This window comes from Lepisosteus oculatus, chromosome 20 (genome assembly GCF_040954835.1).
Source record: "Lepisosteus oculatus isolate fLepOcu1 chromosome 20, fLepOcu1.hap2, whole genome shotgun sequence".
In the NCBI taxonomy this organism is placed as follows: domain Eukaryota; kingdom Metazoa; phylum Chordata; class Actinopteri; order Semionotiformes; family Lepisosteidae; genus Lepisosteus; species Lepisosteus oculatus.
In genome coordinates this window covers 14669397-14693503 of record NC_090715.1, presented here as the reverse complement: position 1 = coordinate 14693503, position 24107 = coordinate 14669397, and the positions used below count along the sequence as shown (strand labels likewise).

Below are 24107 nucleotides of genomic sequence, written 5' to 3'. Positions count from 1 at the left end.
TTAAATAAAAATTTCAAAGTAGTGACATGTGAAGTTCTGTACTACAAATAAAAAAATATTAAAGTCTCTTGATCAATCGGGTTTGTTACTTGGTCTAAAAACACGTATTTAAAGTGTTTAGACTATAACACTGCTGTCCACTGGTTGGTGTTATACTGTTATACAGTACTTATTCTGATGACATCCACTGGCTTGACTTTGTCTTTGTGGATATAAAATACTTGTCCCCTCATCATCTTCTTTGTTCGAGACTAACTTTAATTGCTTCAGCCCATCAGTGTAGGACGTTCATTTGGAGGGAGATATAACATATACTGTAACTAACATCATACGTAATTTGTTCATTTTTTAATGTATCTATTAGACTTCTATAACACTTCTAGTTGTTAGCACACATTAGCCTTCATAAGCATTTTGCAAATACACATAACCTTGAAGTATTCGTAACAGGTTGTCATATTTGGTTTCTATTGTAAGTGGGTTCTGTCAGCCTTCATGAAGGTTTTTACTGTATATGTGTTTACAGATAGAACAGGTGAGAAGAGCTGTATCACCTGAAAATCCGTCAATCATGGTTTGATGCAAACAAGATGACCTGAAAACGTTTTGTTGGGTCAGTTAATATTCCTGTTTTAAAAAATCCAATCTTAGAATTTGTGCTGTATACCATACTAATTTTGAACCAGTTGTCCTTTCTTGGAAATGACAAAGCAAAACACCTAGGTTAATACCCCCCAAAAATGTGTTTAATTGCATTGATGTAAATTGGGTAGAAAATGATCATCAGGAACTCAAATGAAACTTTAACGATGCATTAAAAAAATCATTGGAGATTAAGAGGATGGTAATGCAATCGGTGTTTGCTAGTCAGCTTTATTATCCACTTAAAGAAATAGCGAGGCACACATTCCCTAGAATGTCTTTTATTCTTTAGATCCTATTTTATGTGATTGTGGAATTGAACATATCGACCTCTGATACTTGCATTCTCCCCATCAAAAGAAGGTATTCTCCATGAATCGATGCCTTCTGTCATACTTTGGATAAGGGTACTTCCACAGGAGGACATTTTAATTGACTTGTCAGGGATCATTGAAATGGAAGATAGACTAATGGATACAACTGCTGCCACTTTGAGATATTTGTTTCGTCTGTCAGAAAGGACACAATTAAGTCTATACATTTTCTAGTCTTACTTTAACATGGACCCCTGGGCTCACGTTCTGCTCTTACTTATTTAATTTATTTCAGCCTACATTTTCCAGTTTTTGTATTGTGAAAAATAAGGTGTTTGACAACCACTGGAGTGAACAAGGTGCCAGTATGTATTTGCACAAACCAAACCAAGCAAATGGAAGTGCTGTGGTAGCTACGCTGTCACATTTACCAATCAGAACTCAATGTCAGTGTTTTCTGTCTTCCTTGTCATTAACATCATATGTTCCTTCTCTCCCTGTCCACAAAGCTGCATTACATACTTCAAAATACACATCTGTCAGAATTACTGATTAGTTTAAAGATAACTGAAAGTTTAGTAGAAGATTACCATAGAATATTCTCTACCTAAAGAAAGTACATTGTGTTAAAACAGTAGAATCATATGTCTAAGACCTTTTCATAGCTATGTATACATCATAAACAACAAGCACCTTTAAGGTTATTTTGGTGCTGGTCTTATGCTCCTAACCTTTCACATTGGTAATGTTGAGCTTTGTGCAACATTGTCACAATTTTTACTTCTTAAATGTGAATAAATAAAAGAGGTGGCTAAATAATTGATAGCAAAGACTGTGATGGTCTGCTCATCCCTCAGGCGGCTTTCTGCATTCAGATACAGTTATCAGGTACTTGCTGTACAGACCCCATGAGAATAATTATTTTTCTCTCCAATATTCAGTTTAAGTCTGTTTGAAGACATATCTAGAAAAAATAAACACATGGCTGCAATAAGCAATTTAAGATAAAAAGGCCTACACCAAGGTTTATTTATTAATAACTGAATTTTTTAGGCTACCTGTAATTTTTATTTAGTGAAGCAGTCATTCAGGGTAATTTAAGTTGTCAAAACAGCATGCAGACACCTACTGAAAAAAACAGTCAGGCTCACACAGCTGCTGGTGCCATTGGGATATGTAAACAGTTACACCTGTCTTTGAAAAAGAAAAAAAACAGCATATATTCTGTCTGGAAATGTGAAATAAGTGTGACTACAAGATTGCTTTTTGAATAGTAACATCAATAGGTATAGTTGGACACAGTAAATAAGGCCACAGTGGACATACTGTGTGTAATTCTGACTGCCGGAATTGTGTAGGATTATCAGAATCAATTAACTTAATGAGTTTTATGAAGTCTTCTTTCTGTGTTGCTATGGTAAAAACAGGAAACAGTGCAATCTCAAAAATCTCTTCAATCACTTCTGGTCAAAGATCTACAGTACGGAAAGTTTATTGCTACATTCATTTTTCATGAAGGCCTTTGTGAATGCTGGTCAATAACATCACTTGATATCCGTTTGTGGTTCCAGCTGCTTTTCACTTTGTTTTTTCTGCACTGTATGTATGTGACACTCTCAGCATTCTTTATGGGACATTTTTCGTGACAAAGACTATATACTGTTGAACAAAGTGATAAGGGCTTAACTAAATACAGTGGATGTAAAATATATTGACCCCGATTGTATTTTGTCACATTTTATTTATTTATTAACTGGAAAAATTGATAGTCTCAGATATTTCTTTTCACTTTTGATGAACAATATCGATGTGTTTAAAAGTTTGGAGCTAAAAAATAAATCAGTTAGAAACACTAAAATTCTTCATTGGAAAAGTATTTACCCGCTTAGCATTAACACTCCATAATAAGCTCTGCCTAAGCCATTGCTTTCAGAATTGGCAGTTAATTGCAATCCACTTGTGTGCAATTAAAGTGGTTAACCATTCAGATTGAACACACCTGTCTATGTAAGGTTAAATGCACCTGTCTGTGTGGGTTACCACCGTTATATGCAATATAAAGCAATATGAAGCAAAGCAATATGAAGACAAAGGAGCTTCTGTAACAACTAAGGAACATGTGGACAAGCACAAGTCAGGTGAGGGATATAATAAGATTTCAAAGGCACTGAGTATCCCAAGGAGCACTGTTAAACCAATTATCATAATTAATTATGTGGAAGGCACATAAACCTTCTCAGAATCGTCAATGACTAGGTTGTCCTCTAAAGTGCAGCAGTTTGGCAAGAAGGATATTGTTCAGAGAAGCAGTCAAGAGTCTGAAAACAACCCTCAAAGACCTACAATGTCTCATAACTGAGATGGGAGAAACTGCGAGTGAGTCAACAATAGCTCAGGTCCTCCATAGACCTTGACTGTGTGGTAGAATGTCGAGGGTGAAGCCGGAGAAACCTGACATGAAATCCTGTCTTGAATATGCAAAAAGGCATGTAGGAACCTCCCAAACAATGTGGAAAAAAATGCTGTCTGATGAGACAAAAATTGAGTTAGTTGGCCATAATGCTATATAATGTGTTATATCTCACAAAAGAAGAGCACTGCTCATCACTCACAAACCACCATCCCCACATTGAAGCATGGCAGTGACAGCATATTGTTGTGGAGTGGCTTTTCATCCAGAGGGACTAGTAGGCTTGTCAAAACAGAGGGCAGAATGGATGGAGCAAAATATAGGCAGATCCTGGAGCAATACCTGGAACAGTCTGCAAAAGATTCACATCTTGACAGCACAGTGACCCCAAACACAAAGCCAAAACCACCCTTGAGTGGCTTAAAAAGAAGAAGGTGAGATTCCTTGAGGGGCCCAGTCCGTGCGGACAAATCCCATAGAGAACCTGTGGCAGGAACTGAAGGCTGCTGTGCACCTCCACAGCCCTGCAACAGCTGGAGCGATTGGCAAGGAAGAGAGGGCGAAAAACCCACAATATGTGAAAAGCAGGTTACAACATACTGCAAATAAGCAAAACATCCAAGAAGTTAAGGACATTGCCTTTACAACAACCACAAAAAGTGTATATAAACGAAGGATACTATATTTGCCAGAATAATAAGTGAATATTGAGAGTTTGTGGAACAACTTAAGGTTTCTTCCGTGCTGAAAAGAAAAGAAACACAACATTTTGGCTGTGGAGCCCTCTTCGGGTGTAAATAAAAGAAGGTACTTCTTCGTCACCCGAAGAAGGCTCCATAACCGAAACGTTGTGTTTCTTTTCTTCTCTTTTCAGCATTGAAGAAACCTTTACTTGTTCCAGCCTACATATGCTGACGCAGGTCCCTGCGTGAACTATTGAGAGATAGGGTCAGCAGCATCATGACATCAGGATCTGGATTAAACATGGCATTATTAGAGAAATTCCAGTAAATTCTATTTTGTGTTCTACTTAATGTTAAGAGAGAAAAAATAATTTTAAAAAACACCCTAAAGAAAGCTAAGATTATTAATGCATAACACCTTTTAGCTCAGTTTACATTTGATGCTAATTCAATAATATTGCCTTTTAAGGGTCAAATGGAAAGAAACAAATTTAGAAAATCTGTTTTTCTTAAATTGATTCTTTCATCTGTTTGCATTCTTATCTGTATTGGCCAGTTTCCCAGAGCAAAGATTTGTACAGTTTGCTGTGGAAAGGCACTAAAAATGTGAAGAAATGTTTCAGATTGTAATGCTTTTCTGAACATCTTTAGAATTCTGTCATGAACAGTTCTTTCCGGACCCTATGCAGACGACACGATCCGGAAGGTGAAGAAACAATAGGGAAAAATATCATGCAGGAGTGGGTCAGGAGACAGGGGGGCGTGTCCGAAGTGAGCAGGTGTCCAGGGGAAGTGAGTCCGGCATAAATCCAAAAGGGAAATCCAAAATGGGAGGCAGAGTCCACGACCAGGGGATCCATCCAAAGTAATTAAAAACCAAACCGGGTCGGGACCGGCGGGACAGGGAATCAGGAACAGGAAACTAAAACTATGACGGAGCCAGATGCGGCAGGACCCTGGGCTCTCATGAAACGGGATTCAATGAGAAGCGCCGGGCAAACGCCTGCGTCTGGCTTTTAAGGTGGAACTAAAGAGGGGCTGGAATAAGGAACAGGTGTGGGGAATGGGACAGAACGAGGAAGGGCTGGAGTGCCCTTAAGAGGAGGAGTAACGATCGTGACAAATTCAAAGCTTGTCCTCAAGTGCACCGGTCAGTTTGGTTAAAGCTTTAAGTGAAGTATTTTAAATGAACAATTTTCAATGCTGAGTATCTGTGGAATAACTTACTGAAGAATGTAAAAGAGCTTTTCTCTTAATTACTGTAAATAATTGCACAGAACTGTTTCTGGTAGCTTGTTTTTATAATATTATTTCAATACATGTTGCATGTCAAATTCCAGCAAATTTGTGTTTTCAATTCCTCATGTTTTCCAGATTTATATACTGCTTATGAAAAAAGCAGCCTTTGTTCTCACTGAGGTTGTCTCATAACACATTTCTTTCCAGCAAAATAAGCATTCATTCTATTTATTAAGGGTCCAAACGACAGAGTGGGAGCTACCCCTTTGGTAGAAAGATAAACAAATATACAGGTATGGCACTTTTATAGAGAATAAGACTATTTCAGGTTAAGTGGAGTGTATATTGTTTAGACATTTTAGGGGAAATATTTTCAAATTGAATTTTTTTTTATTTTGAGAATAGGTCTATTGCTGGTTGAAATTGGATAAATGGATATATACTGTATATGCATTTTAGAAGAAATATCTTCATGTTGGTTTGTAAAGTGTTATTGGCCTTGCCAAGCGTCGTCTTCTCTAAACAAACTGCTAGAAGAATATTTGCTTAAATTAAGCCCTGCAGACATAATTTTCTGTGCAAATCCATACAATTATACAATGGCCCCTGACAGGAACAATAATAAATCTTACAAAAACTCCTAGTCTCATATGTGGACTTTATCTGTCTGGAAAATGTACTTTCATTTAAAATTCTTCTGAATTCCCTTGGGCATTTAGAGAAAATTTTCTTTTCTAGAGAACGTGTGCGCGCTTCATCTTGTACAGGAGACAGGAGGGTTTTGCAGGTGAAAGATGAGAGTGGTGCCCAGTGAGCGCTTTTCCACACGTTCCTACAAACTGTAGGTTTTTGACATTTTTTTTAATCATTACAGATTGCACTCCAGAATGCAATAAAGCAAACAAGCAGCACAGGATATTAATTCTAATAAGGAAATGGAGTGGTTAGTATAAATATATAAAGCTCTGATACATGCTGTTTGGTCCCATTTACTCTTACTTTCCAAAGATAAAACTCCTTCCCAACCACCACCAAATGACGCCCCCACTCCTGCCTAGAACCCTGCTCAAGCACCTCCACAGCCACATCAACCATCGGGAAGAACAAGGACCCCCCGCCAGCCTCATGGCGGAGGCTTCTCAGCTGGTCCTTTCTGCAGGGTCCTGACATGAGGAGCAGAGAGGATTTGCCTCTGTCTTGCCATGCCCCCAACCAGAATAAACACCTTACAGATAATGGATGGCCCTGCGGCGTTAAGCATCCCTTTAATAAGTTCCTTTAAGAGAATGCGTTGCACTCAATTGCGTTGTTGTCGTGGTTGGTCCATGAGATACATAAAACATAGTTTGGTTTACATAAAACATAACAAGTCATTAACCAACAGAAATGTGACATTCTAAAGGCTCTTATGATGGGCATTAAAAAATACTGTATGGTGGCAATGGTAATTTAAAAGTGAATGAAATGAATACAGAAGGGACTGTATTGCTGCAGAGTCCTTTATCCCTTTTTCTCTGCATTCCCATAAGTACTATATATAAAATGAATGGAAAGATTAGAGAATATGTAATGTGCTTCTATATCCATTTTCAGTGAGCAGACTGTTGTATAATGCTTTTGCAGCAAACTACAAATCCCCAAGTGCAAGTGTGTGCCCATATCAAACACTTTATGCTGTTGCTTAACGCCAGCAACTACAGCATATCTGAATAGAGCTGCTTTTGCAGTACCCATCTGGCCAGCTCTTTAATTCCCATTGTGGTACAATAACTACACCTCAGGGAAGTAGGAAAAAAAGCTAACAAGGGAAGTGAAATGTTTTTCCTTATTTCTGAAGGACTGTCCTCTTCTTGTGCCTTAGCTGGTATTAATGAAGACTGAAATTTAGCCAGATCAGTCTAATACTGGTTGTAATGTGTTACAATTCCCCTGACTCTGTTCCGGATTCCTGCCTCTGCTTTTGCACAGCCCCTAACTCCATCAGATTTCTCAGCCTGACAACTGGAGAGAAATCAGTTCAGGTGCCGGCTACAGTATGAAGCTATTGTGACTTGAATTTCCCTGCATTTCCCCATCATGCCTGGTCCTGCTGGTTTTTTATTCATGAGACAATTGAAGCCTTACATAATCTAAGATGTTGCTTCAATCGAATATTTGCATTTTGTTTCTAGTCACAAGTTTGGAATGTTATTTCACTTACAAAATACAACGCTTAAAGGTCCAACATGTTTAAGACCTGCAAATATACTGCTCAGATTAACCTTATTATTAAGTCATTGAAGGGTTTGATTGTGTACCTTAAAGCTCAGCTGGAATAAAGCCAACAGTCACCAGTGTCACCAGACCTGGGATTGGGAACAACTGCTGTACGGTAGTATAAGATTCTATCTTTATGGCACTGCAGGACGTGGTGGGCAGTGATAAATGAGAAAGGAAATGTCTACTGTGGAAAGATCTTGATTAAGCTATCAAAAACCAAAGCACCTATCTTTTAGTGTTGGCAGGAATTTAAAATGCCACTTTTGTAGCTCACGTTCTTGCTTGTTCTGAAAATAATTAATACCTTTTTTTTTTCTAAACGGATTTACAGGGCAAAGCAGCAGTTTTTGTTGATGTCTGCATTGATGCAGAAATGAGTTAAAATTATTTTCCCTGTCCAAGGAAGCAAAACGACAAGAAAAGTTGGCACAGCAGAATACAAAAATGAAAAATCGAAAAGCCCTGGAGCACCTTTATAGCATAGTGTTTGCATGACAGAATTTCAGAGTGAAATGTCATATTGTGCAGTATGTTAAAATACAGTGTTTTGGAAAAAAGTGGTGGTTGGTGGTACAGGTGTAATACATTTTTTATGTATAATTGAGAACATTTATTTGAAAAGAATTGCATCACACAGAGGGCAATAAGGCTTTCTCCAGACCATAACATAAACTGTGGAGCTCTACATGAGTTTGTGTAAGACTGTATTTGCATGTCTCCAGAAGCCATTTAAAATACCATTTCCTCAGGCTAGTTACGGTGCGTCCACTGTAGAGCGCTTTTGGTGTCTTGACTTGAGAGGCACCATATCAAATAAAATTGTCAACTACAGTCGGCTACTTTCAGCCGCTTATGGCAGAAATGCAGTAAGAACTTCAAACAGAACCAGTGACAGCTTTGGAAGACTAAAATAGATTATGTTGAAATATAGCAATGGTGAGCACAGAACCCTTTCTCATTCGTTATCTTGTTTTGATTTGTGAGTGTGTGACAGAATGACAGAATCTTTGCAAGACACACCTTTTTCTATTTAGTCTACTACAAACCACTGTTGATGACCTTCCTTCAAAATGGATCCCTGTAGTGCAAATGCATAATATTAATTTCTTAGCTTTTGCATAATACTGTAGAAGTGCTCATTTAGTTCTAAGAATTGTTACATATCAACTTAATTATAGCAGGACTTTATTTTGAAATTCATAATGAGTTCAGTAACCACAATATTGGTAAAAAATGGAGCCCACTGAGATTGTACTGAGCATTTAGTTTTGGAGTTGATTAGCTTGTTTTTTGCAGAGCATGGGGGAATATATTTAATTGGATGCAGATCATTTCAGCCTTTGTAAATACCCAGCTTCAAATGCCAGCAATCATGACAAAACCACTTCACAGTATTGTTTTTTAATTATGCTCTATATAAACCATTTAGATGTCTAAATCATTTCTTAAAAATATTTCTATGCCAAGAAATAATTTCAGGGGTACTGAAATTATTTTCATATAAATAAAATATGCAGATCTCATTCGAGCACAATATTAAAACCAATTCACAACTAGGCACTTTTACTGAAAGCTCAACAAAATTAGTCGTACTGAGACACTTGGAATTTTATAAAATGGGTTCCTACAACCACAACATAAATTATTTCATGGGGAATATGCCTGGCCCATGTGTAGTAAGATAGAATTGCGACTTCTGCTCCATTTGACTTAGTGAAATAGCCTGAGGTATAAATATTGTAGTACTTGTTTCTGCCCAGATCTGTTAATATAGATAGACTCTTTCTGTTGTTCTCCTGATGGCATGGATGTCATGTAGAATGTGCACCCTAAACCCTCTCTATTCTCTGTAATATTTCACAATATGTCTTTGTTTATCAAGTAAAATAAAGAAACAATCTAAAATGTGCCCTGATTAATCTCGTTAGCCATTGCAACGTGTTATTAACATTAATATGAATAGCGCAGAGCTGGTTTTCATAATGCAGGAGACCAGTGGTGATAAATCACCTTCCCACAAGTCAAGCGTATCACATGTTGAATAATTTGAGCCACTAAACTTCAGTGGTCCTACAGTACATCTATTTGATGGTATTTGTAAAAGACACAAATAAGTACACAAAGGCACAATGTTTAAAAAAAACAACAATTTTCATATGAAACTACAGTAAATGTCATGTATTTGCCTAATCACCTATTAGTTAGGCAGTTAGATGTTTTAGAGACCTTCAGTAATTCACATTAAGATAGATTTAGAGAACTATTGTTTCCTTGAAATGTTCTTTGTACTAGACATTTCTATCACAGGCTGCGTCCACCACTATTTAGGAACCTTGAATCTACGGGATATCAGATAGTTATCAATTGTGAAGACAAAAATGTACTCTCAGGAATGTACTGTAACTGGACAGTTGGGCTCATTTTGCACTTGTGCCGTGAATTTCGGTGATTATGTACTGTATCTTTAGTGATTCACAATACTACCTGATAGGTGGAGCCTGAATATTGGTGACTGCTTTTGGTCTGTTTATCAAGGTGAAGGTGGTGCCACTGGCCATACACAGCTGCTCTGCATTTTACAATCCACCAACAGACAGGACAAGAAGCACTATAGCATTTCTGCTTGGCGTTATTAATACAATTTCCTGGCACAGTGGAGTGAACCTGAAGTGTGTGTACATCGTCCCATTCTCAATGGAAATCTCGGATAAAGACCTGTTCAGATTGCTGCAGATTCTTAAATGGATGCACCACCAAAACATGTTTAAAATGAGAATTTTCTTTTGTTTCTCAAATCATTTTTCCCATATCATGTTATTGTTGTCAGCAGTTCACTTACACTTAATTATTTTTAGAATAAAAACTGCAGAGGTACAGTATAATTGTATTGTTTATGTCTCCTTTATCTGCAGTTCCTCTAGTGGCAGCATAACGTGGGCCACAAGAGAATGAAAATGTGAATTTGTATTTAAGGTGTGTAATACCAGGACCATATATGTTTCTTCAGTGCATTTCTCTTTTATTAGATTTACTGAATTAAAAAATGTATATATATATATTTCTGCCCACCAGTGAACTCACAGGGATGGAATTCTCATTTCTACTTTAAATATTGCTCTGAATTCATTTAAGTGCAATGGTTCATTTTAATGGACATAACACATAAAAGTAAATGTAATTTAAGAGAAAAAGAAAATTACAGAGCAGATGTAATTACATGAGGTGTGATTACGGGATTAATGTTTGACCTTCGGATGTCAGGCAGGTCAGTGTTTTACTGTCACAGCTCAGGAAAATGGCTGCACCCCTCTGGCACTGAGAAATAATGGGATGCCACAATTTTATTCCTCCAGTTTGGATTAAAAAATTAAAAGGCTAGATACATTTTTCTTTTACTTGTCTGATATGTAAGCATAATCAAGATTTGTTTATTAATTGTTCACTTCACTAATAATATACATAAACCTGTAGAGTACTTTATGTAACTTCATTTGGGGGGAAGAAAAATATTAAGTGGGATATGTACACAGTAACCAGAGTTTGTTCCACACTGGTGACGGAATTCTTCAATTCTGAAAGCATGTTTGGTTTTGTGCCTTTCTCTCTGTTTTGGCCAATTGCTTTTATTTTATTAGAAATAACATTAAAAACAAACAGTTGGTTACTAGAGAATACACAATATGACCTAAATGTCTTTCAGAAAAACCAAAAAACGTGCATCTCTCAGCACAGTTCATCTGCATTCTAATCATATTCCATTCTTATTGTTTTATGGCTGTTTTATTTTCTTTTTAATTTGGAATAACAAATTATTTTAGTTAAATACAGGGCCAGCAGGGACCTCTTAGCTTTTTAAGAATGTGTAATAATAATAATAATAATAATAATAATAATAATAATAATAATAATAATAATAATAATAATAGCAGCCGTAAGAACATTGAGCAAACAACCAGTCTCAAAGTCTCAGCTAGACAGAGACAGACCCTATGGCAGGGAGTATAAACATGAGTTCAGAACTGTGTTGGAGCCTGTTTACAGCTTAAAGGAGATGATGTTTAAAGGTGAAGAAGATCTTGGTTGTTCATGCTCATCCTCCTCCAGGGACCCTTTGAAAGTTGTGTGATGCATCTTGGGGAAGGCCAGTATCAGCTAGCTCCAGATTCAAACCAGTGATACACAGGGCCATAGCGACATCATGGTGCTCAACAATGGAGCCTCAAGGTTCCATGTTATTTGGTATGAAGCTGTGTGGGGTTTGAATGTTCAAGGTTTGAGTGATTTCCCAAAGGTGTGCAGGTTTCTGAGCACAACCAGAAATCATGAGTGGAATGAAGAAAATGTGTACTCTTTGTGTAACCTTCGAGTCCCGCCTTACTGCTCTTTGGGATGTGCATGTTCATCAGATGTCTTGTTAAGAGATGATATCTCCCTCCAAGTTGTATTCTGACCTCCGTGCATAATGTTTATAAGAAATCCATACCCCTGCATACCCATTTATACTTTGGGAATATCAGCTGTGTTTGTTGCCTTTAACATCAAGTTTTTTATGCTTAAATCTTCATTAAGTAGTATGAGTAACATACTAAAATCTGATACAGTAAGAGTATCGTATATTAGTACAGTATGACATATTTGGGAAGTATATTTGTTTTTTTTTATTGAAATTGAATCTGGGTTTTGTGTTGAAGATAAATGAAATGATGTAGAATATATTCTAAGTGAAGCAGATTGATTGATGTCCATCTACAAATAAGTTGGGAAGTGTTTTGTTTAAAGCACCAATATTATATGATCTGGATGAGAATAAAGCCCCAAGAGCTAATTGGCACAGTGTTGGAACAAACGAATCTGCTTGTGTCTCACTGCAGTTTTTTGATTGGCAAGCACACTTCAACGAAACAAGAAATTATAGGTCACTGGTTTGCGAAGAAACTACTGTCCAAGCAACCGCTGTGGAGACCATGAAGGCCAATATTATATCGGGTCTCACTGGCTACACTTCACCAGTCATTCTTTTAGATGTGTTGACAGGACTTCCTGTGGGGCTCTTTGATAGATGCAATGCATCAGTGTATCTCAACGGGTTGATAAAGGAGAAGGCAATGTTTTCATCCCCAGAGTGCAGCTGCAGACAGGCTGTTTACTGTAAATCCTTGCTGTGTGTGTCAAGAAGCTCAGACTATCTTGCAAACAGTGTGGAGCTCACATCCTGCGTGTACGGCTCAGGAGGTAACCCATTTGTGAGAAGATAGCTGGGTTAGTGGCACATATTTCTGAAAAAGAAATTGATCAATACACCTTCCCCCACTCCTCATCAGATACATGTCACAATCTGTACAAGTTACTCATATTTTCAGCATCCAAACTGTACCTTTTGAACAACTGAGTTCTGAGGTATATGATCATATTGAAAAATACTGCAATTATTACTTTTGTATACAGTACACTGAATAGCAGTTTGTTTGCACCTCTCTAGAAATGTAACAATCATACATTGATACAATCATACAATCATACATTCAATCTTCAGTTGCTTGCCTTCAAATTCCATACACTCGGCTCCTTTTAGGTTTTTTAATTTTTTTTAAACCAGGCTATTTCATACATATATTTTTTTTCTACTTTACATTTATTTGTTTGCAGATGCTTTTGCAACCACTGTCATCACGTGGTCAAGATGCACAGTAAATGGCGGAGATAACTTGCATAAAACAACAGTAAAACCACAAAAACCAGTAAGAACAGTGTTTATTAAATGCTAGGATGTTGCACTTTGTTTAGGAGTTTCAGTGCTGATTGACTGATGGGCAGTTGCAACACAGTCAGTCAGTGGGGGTTAGTCATGAGCCTCTGGGATCAGGTACATCCTAATCCTAAAGTGAAGAGTTTTCAGATGGTGGGTGAGTTTGCAGTATTGACTGTTAAATAGGTAATTTCACCACTTAGGGGCAGTGCAGAGAACAGTCGGTTTTGGGGCTTTTGAACATTGGCCTTGGCCTTGCCAGTCAGCTCGAGGAACCACATCTTCGGGTGCAAACAGGAACGTGGGGCCTGATGGTGATCTGGATTTTAAAACAAGTGCCTTTTTTTGCTACAGGAACCACAGTGATGCGAATGACTGCATACGATGCAGATGACCCCAACACCGACAATGCTGTGCTTCGATACAACATCGTTAGACAGACCCCTGACAAGCCTTCACCAAACATGTTCTACATCGATCCAGAAAAGGGCGACATCGTCACTGTGATCTCCCCTGGGCTGCTGGACAGAGAGGTAACGGGAGTTCTGCCACCATGGCCTTGATTCACGCCCACCTCAGTGGGCTGTAGTCTTTATTTCTGTTAAAACACCGATTCAAAATAATCTCCAAAACAAATTCAAGATGTTGTCACTCTCAGGTGTGATGTACACATTACCGAAAATTTTCTCTTCGGACATGAAAGGAAAAGGAGAAATTGGACAGGAGAAAGGAGAAATTTGGATATCTCCTCCTTTGGATATCTCTTGCCGCACTCATCTGAAGGAATTGTCAATTGAGTGATATTCATGTCTTACCTGGCAGCTGTAAAAGTCCTATGATCACACACCAGAGTGAGGAGGAGTAGGCAGAACACATCACAGCATTGGCAATTGTCTTCATGAAGGCAGAAGAAGTAAAAAGGGGATATTCTTTATCCAGGGCTTCTTATACTTTACTTTAAACTTCTTCAGAGAGGTTGCCATATACAGTATCATTGATATATACAAATGTAAGTGAATGAAGTGTTACTGGAACTTAAGGCAATAATGTAGGAAAAATAAAAGTGAAGATCAGTGATTTTAAAGGATACTTTATAAATGCATTTGTATGGTTTGTAAAGCCTTCACTTCTAATAGGTGCAAATAGTTCCCCCCACCTTAAAAAAGATCAATTCCCCTGGAAGGAACCAAAAATGAGCTAGACTTTGGGCAAAGATTATCCATGAGCCTTTTAAGAGAAAAAAGTATGAGAGGCTGGATTGAAATTATTTTCCCCATATTGTATTATTACCCTTTTAGACAAAAATAAATAAAAAATATAAAAATTACTCTTGGGTGGAAAGCAATTTAGAGAAAAATGGAAAATCAATTTTGCCAGAATGACATCAAGCAGATTTTTTTCTATGGCAGGTTTCCTTGGTATCAGCCTTTTTACATTTTTCACAAAATGTTTTTTACCACGGTTTTTGTGTTTTCTTCCACTAGTACTCATGGATTGCTTTGATTTTGGATTTTACAATTCAAATGGACACTGAATACTCATGTGGGAAATACATTTCTGCTTAGCTGGTATACTGGTATGCTGTAATTAACTTTTTATGCCAGTGAAAGCAATTAGTGAGAGATCTTTGTGGCAATGAAGTAATTGGACACGAAATGGAAGGAAACTAAAACTTAAACATAAAGTAGTGCCAGTCATCTGAAGCTCTGTGGGTTCTGTGCAGATTTGTATCCACTGTAGAGGTTGATAAAAACACCACATGTCATAATGCCTTGTAACAGAGAACTAAAATAAGTGTAATGTTTCCCTAATATCTATTTAATGTAAAAACATATTCAAATAAATATTCATCAATGTCTTTTCTGGAAATATCTTAACCTTAGATCCCAAACACCTATAGTATTATTATGGCATACTCCTAATAATATTTTACTCTTACACAGTCACGTAGCAGAAAGTGTTTTCCAGTTTTAGAGTTAAAAACATGAAAATGTATGGCATTTGATTAGCAGGCAGAGTAACCTGCTGTGGCATATTGCTTCAGTGTGAAATTTGATGTACTCATTCTTACATAAACTGTCCATTAACATCTTGCTCCCTGGCATGCATTTTGAAATAACAGTTTATGATATGTGTTTACATCTACAATATGCCACTGATGGATCAAAGCTTTAGTGAGCTATGAAGGATAGCTGTAATTAGCAATGAGTGGCACATACCGTCAACACACAGCTCTGTCAGACAAATATCATCCAATACATATCCAAAAGCATTAAGACATAAACAATTTACTGCACGTCTTGTGTACAGCTGCTTTTTATCCTATTTCAAAGCTAGTCTGCAACCTACCTGCAAGGTAAAGTCACTTTGAATGCACGTTTGGTACAGAACGTATCAGGGCTTAGTGACCCAGAGGAGGTCAACACGGGTTTTTCTGTTGTCTTTGCTCTAATTGAATTTTGTAATGAGGCAGACTAAGTGAATTAAGGACATTAAATTCCGCATTGGCTGAGCACATTTTGGCCTGAGGGCAACACTGGCATGTTTTTTGCAAAGTAAATGGCCATCTGCTGTGTGAGAAATGTAGGGCCGGATCTTCAGGTCCACTTGAAGACTTCAGGCTTGCCAAATGTCTTGATAGCAGAAGGTTGAACATGAGAGCTGCTATGACCCACGGGGCAGAAATATTCAAAGTAAAACACAACATAGAACGTGGTATGATGACACATCTATGGTTTGCTTTAAGTGGGTGCAATAAACAGCATTGCACCCAAATAAAATTGGTAAGAAGGGTTTAAAGCTGAGGGGCACAGTGGGACGCTGGGGACCTGGTTTCAATTCTGGGCCTCAGGTGCTGTCTGTGTGGAGTTTGTATGTTCTCCCTGTGTTCGTGTGGGTTTCCTCCAGGTGCTTTGGTGTTCTCCCACTGTCCAAAAACACACTGGTAGGTTCATTGGCTTCTTGGTGCGTTCTCCTGGGGTGCATGTGTGCACTCTGCGATGAACTGGCATTCCCTTCAAGCTGTACCCTGCCTTGGTTCCATTGCTTGCTGGGATAGACTCCGGCTGCCTCCTGACCTGGAATTGGAAGAAGACGTGCCAAATAAACATTTCTTCCACCTGCCATTAAATATCCCTGACACATTAGTGTGCAAGACTCTATTACTACGGTACTTGAGTTTCTAAGTTATAAAACTTTGACAGAGCCTGCTGGGAAAATACAAGGTTGTATTTTTTGCCAAAGGGTAATGGCTTCTATATTCTATATGAGTGACATATTGCTTCATATTATTTGAGCTTTACATGTGACAGATGCCTCTAGCTAACAGAACGATGGAAATCTGGACAGGTTGATTGATTGATTTTCTTAAATTCTTAGGGCTGGGGTACTTTTAACAGAGGTGTGAAAATTTCCTGAAACTGCTTTTGCTCTCGGTTACTTGGTTTGTTTGTAAATTAGTATGGATAGCAAAATAGCTCTACTAATATACGCTCATGTTATCTGTACGCAAGCATGCCTTTGCTAACCCTGTCACTGCCCATCACCATCATCTTTCCCTTGGAGGCGTCATTTAAGAATTATTTCAGGTCAATGAGCAGTGTTATTTAAAGCCCTGAGGAACAAGCTTGTGAAGTTTATACTGTTAATTTTGTACTTCTTTTTTTTGCCTTATTAATATACCCACTCTGTTACTGTACATTGAACCAGGGCTTCAGGACTGAACTTGACAAGAGAAAAAATAAACCCTCTTTTTATGCCCAAAGCACTTTTAAGTGTATTTCAGAAGCATGTGGTGCTATTAAAAATATTGTGAGAATTAGTCCCATGGTGCCAGTATACCAACATTCACTCCACCTGGCCCGAAGGGACAAACCTTAACTGGATTAAAGAGTAATACAGTTTGTGTGTTTATTGAGGCTTTGCTTTTACAGTGGATATTAAAGTGACCCAAGGGGAAGGCAAAATATTGAATTCTAAGTCTTTGGTGCCAGGAGTAATTCAAGTAATACTACTTCGAATTTTCTTTGGCTCTTTTCTTAGCAAAACCTTGTGTACTGCAGCACAACCTGACAGCATGTGCTTCCAACAGCACAAATTATCTGACAGGTTTTTTTTTTGTTTCAGATGTCTGAAAGTCTAAATGATGTTATTTTCTCACAGTGTTGCATTCTTAAGGTTTGCTTTTCATGCACTACCGCATTAAACATTTGATAAACATAGGAGACATAGAAGCAAAAAAATCATACTTTCCAATCTTACCGTATACAGTTTACCAGATTCTCCATGCTTCTGTGATTTTTCTTTGTAGGTTGGCCCCTTGCTTAATGATGACTGGCCTATATTCGAGACCCACTGTTTATAAGGTTTCATGTTTATAATGTTAAGTCCATAAATCACATAATATTACAAATACAGTCATGACTATGTCATTAGTCCAGTCACGTTTTCCGTTTTTTTTATCATTTTGTATAATAATAGCAGATATTGCACATGCCTTGTCATGCTGCGTTCATTGTTTTCTGAGCTTCTCATCTTTCAGACTATTTCCCCAGTCTCATTTTTATCAATGTGAAATATTGTACAGTAGCTTCTATATTGTTTACATTGCCAATTACCCCAGCAATAAAACAACCCATCTGTTATAGTAGTACTGTACTATAGTGTACTGTATTTCTGTTTTACTCAGTATTTGAATCAGTCAGGTTTTTTTTTTACATTTTCTGTTTTACAGTTTTATTTTGTTATTAAATGAATTTTTGAAACTGCAGTCAAAGCATAGCTGAAGTCATTAGGAGGATAAGAAAAGTATGTATCTTTTAGCTTTAGTGTGGATAACTTAGAATCAAATTTCTTTCCTTTTAGAATATTGCATAGGGATGATTAAGATGCTTCCTTGTAAGCGATGTGTTTTCTTTGATAATCTTAAACCCGACATAGAAAACACATGAAAATTGATTTACAGTATATAGTATATTTACACAACATAGGGTGACATGCAAATTCTGAGAAATGTAGACATGGATTTATTGTGTTTTCAGAAACAAGCGAGAAAACATGCTTTTGGATCTCATTATTACCTATTGCACATGCTGTATGAATATGTAGGAATTCTGGTTTGACAAAAAGATAGCCCTAGGAAAGAAACTGGGTGGTTCAGGTTTCAATAGACTGGTAGTGTCTTCCTGAGAGAGGTTTATGAAACAGGTGGTAACCTGGGTGGAAGGGGTCATCAGCAGTCTTTCCTGCCCGCGTCTCTGCGCTGGAATTGTACAAATCATCAATGGAGGGCAGATGACAACCAGTGACCCTCTCCAGAGAGCGAACATCACCCTGCAGTTTGCCTTTGGTGCGGACTGACCCTTTGCCAAACCCAACACTTATAGAGGAAGTCAGAATGCTAGAACTGTATCAGAATTGATGGAGAGACACCAAAGTTTTCAGCTGGTGCAAAAAGTACATTCTTTGCTCTGCTTTCATTATGATACTGGTGATACTCATGTCCCATTTAAGAATCATTAAGGATATTAGAGATCACAATTTCCCAAAACTTAAATCCCGCTCATGGCCACATCAATACCAGGGAGGGAGGTTTTGGAGAATGTTTCCATAAACCAACCATCATTTCCACTGTTTTAAGGGTATTAAGCTCCAGGTGGTTTTTAGCGCACCATAATACCAACCGACTCACCTCCCTCCTATACAGGGTCTAATCATCACCTACAAGGTTGATATCATCCGCAAACTTAATTAGTCTGGTGGAAGAGTTTCTGAAGGTGCAGGCGTTGGTTTACAAGAAAAAGACTAAGTGGGAAAGCACACATCCTAGAGGTTCATCAGTATTTGCAGACAGACATTCTGACACCAGTTGAAATTATGGCAGGTGGAAAGTGGAAAGAATTTGTGCATATGCACCTGAGGACTCTAGACATTACAAAATATAGCGAAGGCCCCTGTTTACAGCATCATCCACTGACCTGTTTTCCTCTATGCAAACTGTGGAAGAACAAGATGTGAATCAGTAACACTTTTGAGATAAAGTATTATGCATTCAAGAATCTTCATCAGGACATTAGTAAAAACAACAGGTCTATAGTCATTAAGATGTTTTGTCCTTCTTTTGTTACAGGAACCATAATCTAGGGATATAAACAGGTGGGAATCTCACACTGATCCAAAGGATAGGAGATAAAAGTTAGGTACAATAAACAGTTAGGCTTTTGAGTGTGGTAGAGGATGCAAAGGGCCAGAGACAGACATCAGTTAACTAAGAAGAAAGTTCCGAGGGAAGGTGGCTCTCACATCCTTAAGGATAGAATTCCAGAGCTTCAGGGCATAGCAGGAGAAGGCCCTGTCACCCATAGTAAGCACCCAAAGAGGAGACTCAGACAAACGAAACAAACGGGTGTATCAGTGAACACTGGGCCTAACTGCTCTGGACAATGCTTCAGTGTAGCAGGGGAGAGCATGTCAGGTGCAGCAGGTTTCCTGCAGTTCTGCCCGTTCTGCGATACTGTCATTAGAGAAGGCTGAAGAGGAGATGAGCAAATTTCTCAATTTCCCTTTGGGATCAATAAAGTCTTATCTATCTATCTAAATTGAGAAACCAGTGTGTGCTAGGGGAGGCTGAAGTATTTTGAAGTTTTTATGCAAAGTTTTGTTAACTGGAAGTTAATGATTAGGCCCTTCCACCCGTCCTTTTTCTAACTGCTTTAGTCCCAGCACGCAACAGGCACAAGGCATGAATCAGGCCCTTCTCAAACAAAAATTTCATTTTTTCTTCTAAATTAATCGTTCAACTGAAAGGATTGCAAAAGACTGTATGCTTTGTAAGCAGTGTAAACACCTCCTAAGAGAAGATTTGTCTTAATTAGTTATGCTGTATACTGTACGGCATAACAGAGTGGATTTGCAAGAAAACAGCCTTCTGTGATAGACTTTGACTGTGTTGTGCTGTATTTAACATGTTTTAAAAAATGGTGAGGCTTGTTTTTATTTTTTTTAACGTAAGTTAGCAGATTATGTTTAATGTTCTTCCCTTGGGGTGGTTTGAGTAGCAGATGCTAAGATATAAGAGACCAGATGTTTTACTGGAAAAGCTTGTTAATAGCTGGTATCACAAAAGATGCCTTTTTCTTTCTTTTTTTGCGAGCGTTACTCCGACTTTTAGGAATCACACACGCAATACACTATCAGGTGTTTTGATTATTTGCTATCTTAAATCTTTTTTGGTATGCATTAAACTGAATGCATTGTCGTGACTTCTTACCATATTACAGTACATGCATCACATTTGTATCATTTGCAGTTGATTTCAGACATTAGTTGAAAAACAGATTCCTGTCCTTGATCCTTATTTCTATGGTGTCTTTTACTACACTCTAGAGCCTAAAAAGCCCTTCTCAGTTATGCATGACAATAGTACTTACAGTAGATATCTTGTTCATGTATTGTATACGTAGAAAATGTAGCTTTTCAAATGTAAAAGCATAAAATATCTGTATACTTACCAAGCAAATTGTTTTAGTTTGCTGTTGCATAGGAAAAAAAGAAAGGATACCAATTGGCCCATTATGTTCATGTGGTAGTTTAGCATCGACAGTAAGTTAAAATAACATATTATCCAGCACTTTTCAGAAGGAGTCCAGAATTTCTCAACCATTTGTCTGAAAAGCCTGTTCCAAATACCAACAACTATTTGCATAAAGAATGGTTTCCTATTCTTGGTCCTAAATAAATTCCCAGTTGTCCCAGTTTTTCCATCACGTATGATGTCAGCAGTCCATAGGAATGTCCAATTGACATTATTGTCATGGATAACTTTCCACACTTAATTTGATGATTTTTTAGTTTAGTTCTAGTCCCTATAGAAATTCAGTGCCTGTTGTGTGCTAACATTTAATTCCTAGAATGGATGTGCTTGCATTTGAGATTTTTCTTGGTGTTGCCTACAGTAGGTATTTTGTGATCCCAAATTCACCGGGTTGTTCCGAGTTTCTTTCCCTTTACTCTCCCCCAGGGCGTCAGCGGAACTATTTGTTCCCACAGGTGGATTTTCATCGAATTTCGAAATTGCACTTCAAGAGGTGAGGTGTGTCACATATAAACCTGTTCAAAGTGGTTAACCTTGATGAGTGAGGCCATGGAATGCAGATTTGATGAGAAGTTGGATAGTTGCTGTGAATAGCAGAGCACAATTTAAAAGCAGAGCTGCTTTGACCCTGAAAGGAAACAAATGTTAAATACATCCAGGGTCCTCAATGAATGCAGTTTTTGAATCACCCTAAATTGGGTAATACATTGCCAAGAGATTCTGCAATTACCGCCCAGAGGATATTTTTTTGTGTAGAATGACATGCAGACAATGACAAGCACTGGCTAAAGATTGTTCCTTGGATTGCTGCAGCTATCGCCTTAAATGAACAGAAATAATGACAAAGACTATTGAAAGACAAGTTTCTACCTTCTGCAGGACCAGTTGTTTTTTCTTTTCCATTGTTATACACAGTGATGTGCTACACTATTAAGCGATTTCTTAATGGAACAGTTAAAAACTGGCTGGTAATTAGTTTTTGTAAATAAAGTAGCTCTCTGAAACTCTTCCTATGTCCAGTTGCCAGGGTTAAAATGCTATCGATGAAGTATCCTGTGTGATACTGATAAACATCTCAAGTTTTAAAGACTTTGTACACTTTGCAGTCTCAGACTGTGAGGAAAAAAAAGAAACAAAAGAATATTTATGATAGGTAAATTTTTGCATTGGTGCAATTTGTTTATTTGAGTACAATACCATAGGTTTTATTGTTCTTTTCAATTTAGACCAAGTATTGATGTTGCCATATGAACCTCTTTCTCATCCAGGATTCAATATTCAGTAAATGATTAATTTGGTGTTATGAAGCAATTTTACAATTCAACACATTGTGGATAATTTTCCTTTGCTGTTATTTTCTGCAGGTTTTTTAATAGAAGGCATGAAGCTTTTGAAATAGTTTAAAACTGAAGCAGGTTTTGTGAAGAAAAATTATGGCTTTACAACTCTAGTAACAATGTAAATGGGATATTAAAATCTTTTCAGAACAATGACATAAACCTCAGACTTTCAAGTGAAATATCATACCTTGCTTAAAGAAGTGTTTTTTCCTCCTAAGTGCTAACACAGTACTGGATTAATAAAAGGTTTTCAAATGTTCATAGCCTTGCACTGCAGCAAATAGCATACATTTTAAAACTAAAGGGAAAAATGAATAAACCATTCTAGATAACACTTCAATATAGACATCCAATTACTTACAGGTCATATGATAGCGATTTCATTCAACTATAATTTCAAAATGAGCCTGGAGCAGCCCATCAAATTACTGTACAGGCTTTGCAACAAATTGTTTTGAAACATGCTTTTTGGACGTTCCCTTAATCTGATTCACTAAACCTAATTGAATGTCACTTGCACATAAAGATTCTTCCAATCTTCAATTAGTTGCTCATTCCCCAGTGCTGTCTCTGAGCTCAGACTGACAAGTATGTGAGAAAATATTTACTTAAGCAGTTAGAAGAGTTATTGTATTATTTCATCTAAATGCAAATAATAAAGCAAGAACCTGTCTGTGATATTGATGAAATCACATTATTCTGCTCAAGTTCAACTTTGTAGATTTGTTATGCATTTTGGAGTCTTAAATCCTTTCATTTTGCCATTATTGCCAAGAGATTGGAGTTCTTTATTGGAAAATAGATGCAGGATTTTAAGATATTTGTACAGAACTGGAGCATAGATTGGTCTTGAAACCTAACGGAGAGCTGCCTTTCATCCATGTGGGTTGTTTTCAATCTGGAGAATCGATCAAGTCCTGTTTTGGATTATACTAAAAGCTTCTTTTTTCAACCATGTTAAGCATCCAGGTGACATTGAACCATTTCTTAAAATGACTACACCAAACTAGAAAAGATTTTTGTTTGTGCTTACTACTTTGAAGAATCACTTTGTTTTAGATAAAACCAGGGAACAACTTCTAAATTGTAGAAGGCAAAACTTTCAGTTGCTTTTATAAAACAAGTATGTGATTTTGGATACCCATTTCCCGAGATAGTTTTTGGTTTCAGATGCCACTGATGTGCAAGAACAGATGAGATGTCACAATAAGACAATAGAATTAATCTCCAGCTTGTGGTGTGCTCTCCTTTTTCAACAAAGATGGCCAGGTTATGAATGACTAAAAATGAATATTTAACTGTCATTTTTTTAGATTGGGCATAGCTGTTCAACTCATATTTATGTGCCCAGAATATGACCCAATTAAATTTGTAAGTGCCTGAAAAAGTGTCTTATGCCTGGACTAGCATACTATTTAAGTCATACTTGTTGCATTTCAGTGCGCAGAACAGCTAATAGCTGGTCTCCCGATGGAATCTGATAATGGTAAAATAATAAAAATGAACATGTTTTTTCTGAGAATCTAATACAATTTAGATGTTAATTACACTTATCATGCCTAATGAAAGCACACACCTGTTTGCTGTCTTTATGTGCTCATAATATTCCTGCTTGGCAATTTGCAGTTCTCACATTCTGTTCCTTATTACAAGAAGCACAGTAATATCACACATTGCAAAGGGGGGCATTGACGTTCTGTTACAACAGAGGTTGTTTCCTTCAGAGTCGGAGAGAGAATTCATTCTAAAGATGAATTAACCGACCTCTTTGAACCTTCATTTTCTCACTTTCCGCACGGCAAACTTTATATCATTGTCAATTAGCATCTGGGACTAGAAAGAAAATAGGTCAGAAAGACACAGAGCGCTGCCGCATTCCTCTT

The 24107-nt window shown here is 37.5% G+C and overlaps 1 protein-coding gene across 1 annotated transcript in view; it reads left to right on the top strand.

The window, feature by feature from the left end:
- Positions 1-24107, top strand: part of cdh13 (cadherin 13, H-cadherin (heart)) — a 415446-nt gene that overhangs the window by 237541 nt on the left and 153798 nt on the right. The window contains exon 7 of the mRNA XM_015368155.2: positions 13648-13826. Within this exon, the coding sequence (XP_015223641.1) occupies positions 13648-13826 (179 nt within the window). The remainder of the gene's footprint in view (positions 1-13647; positions 13827-24107) is intronic.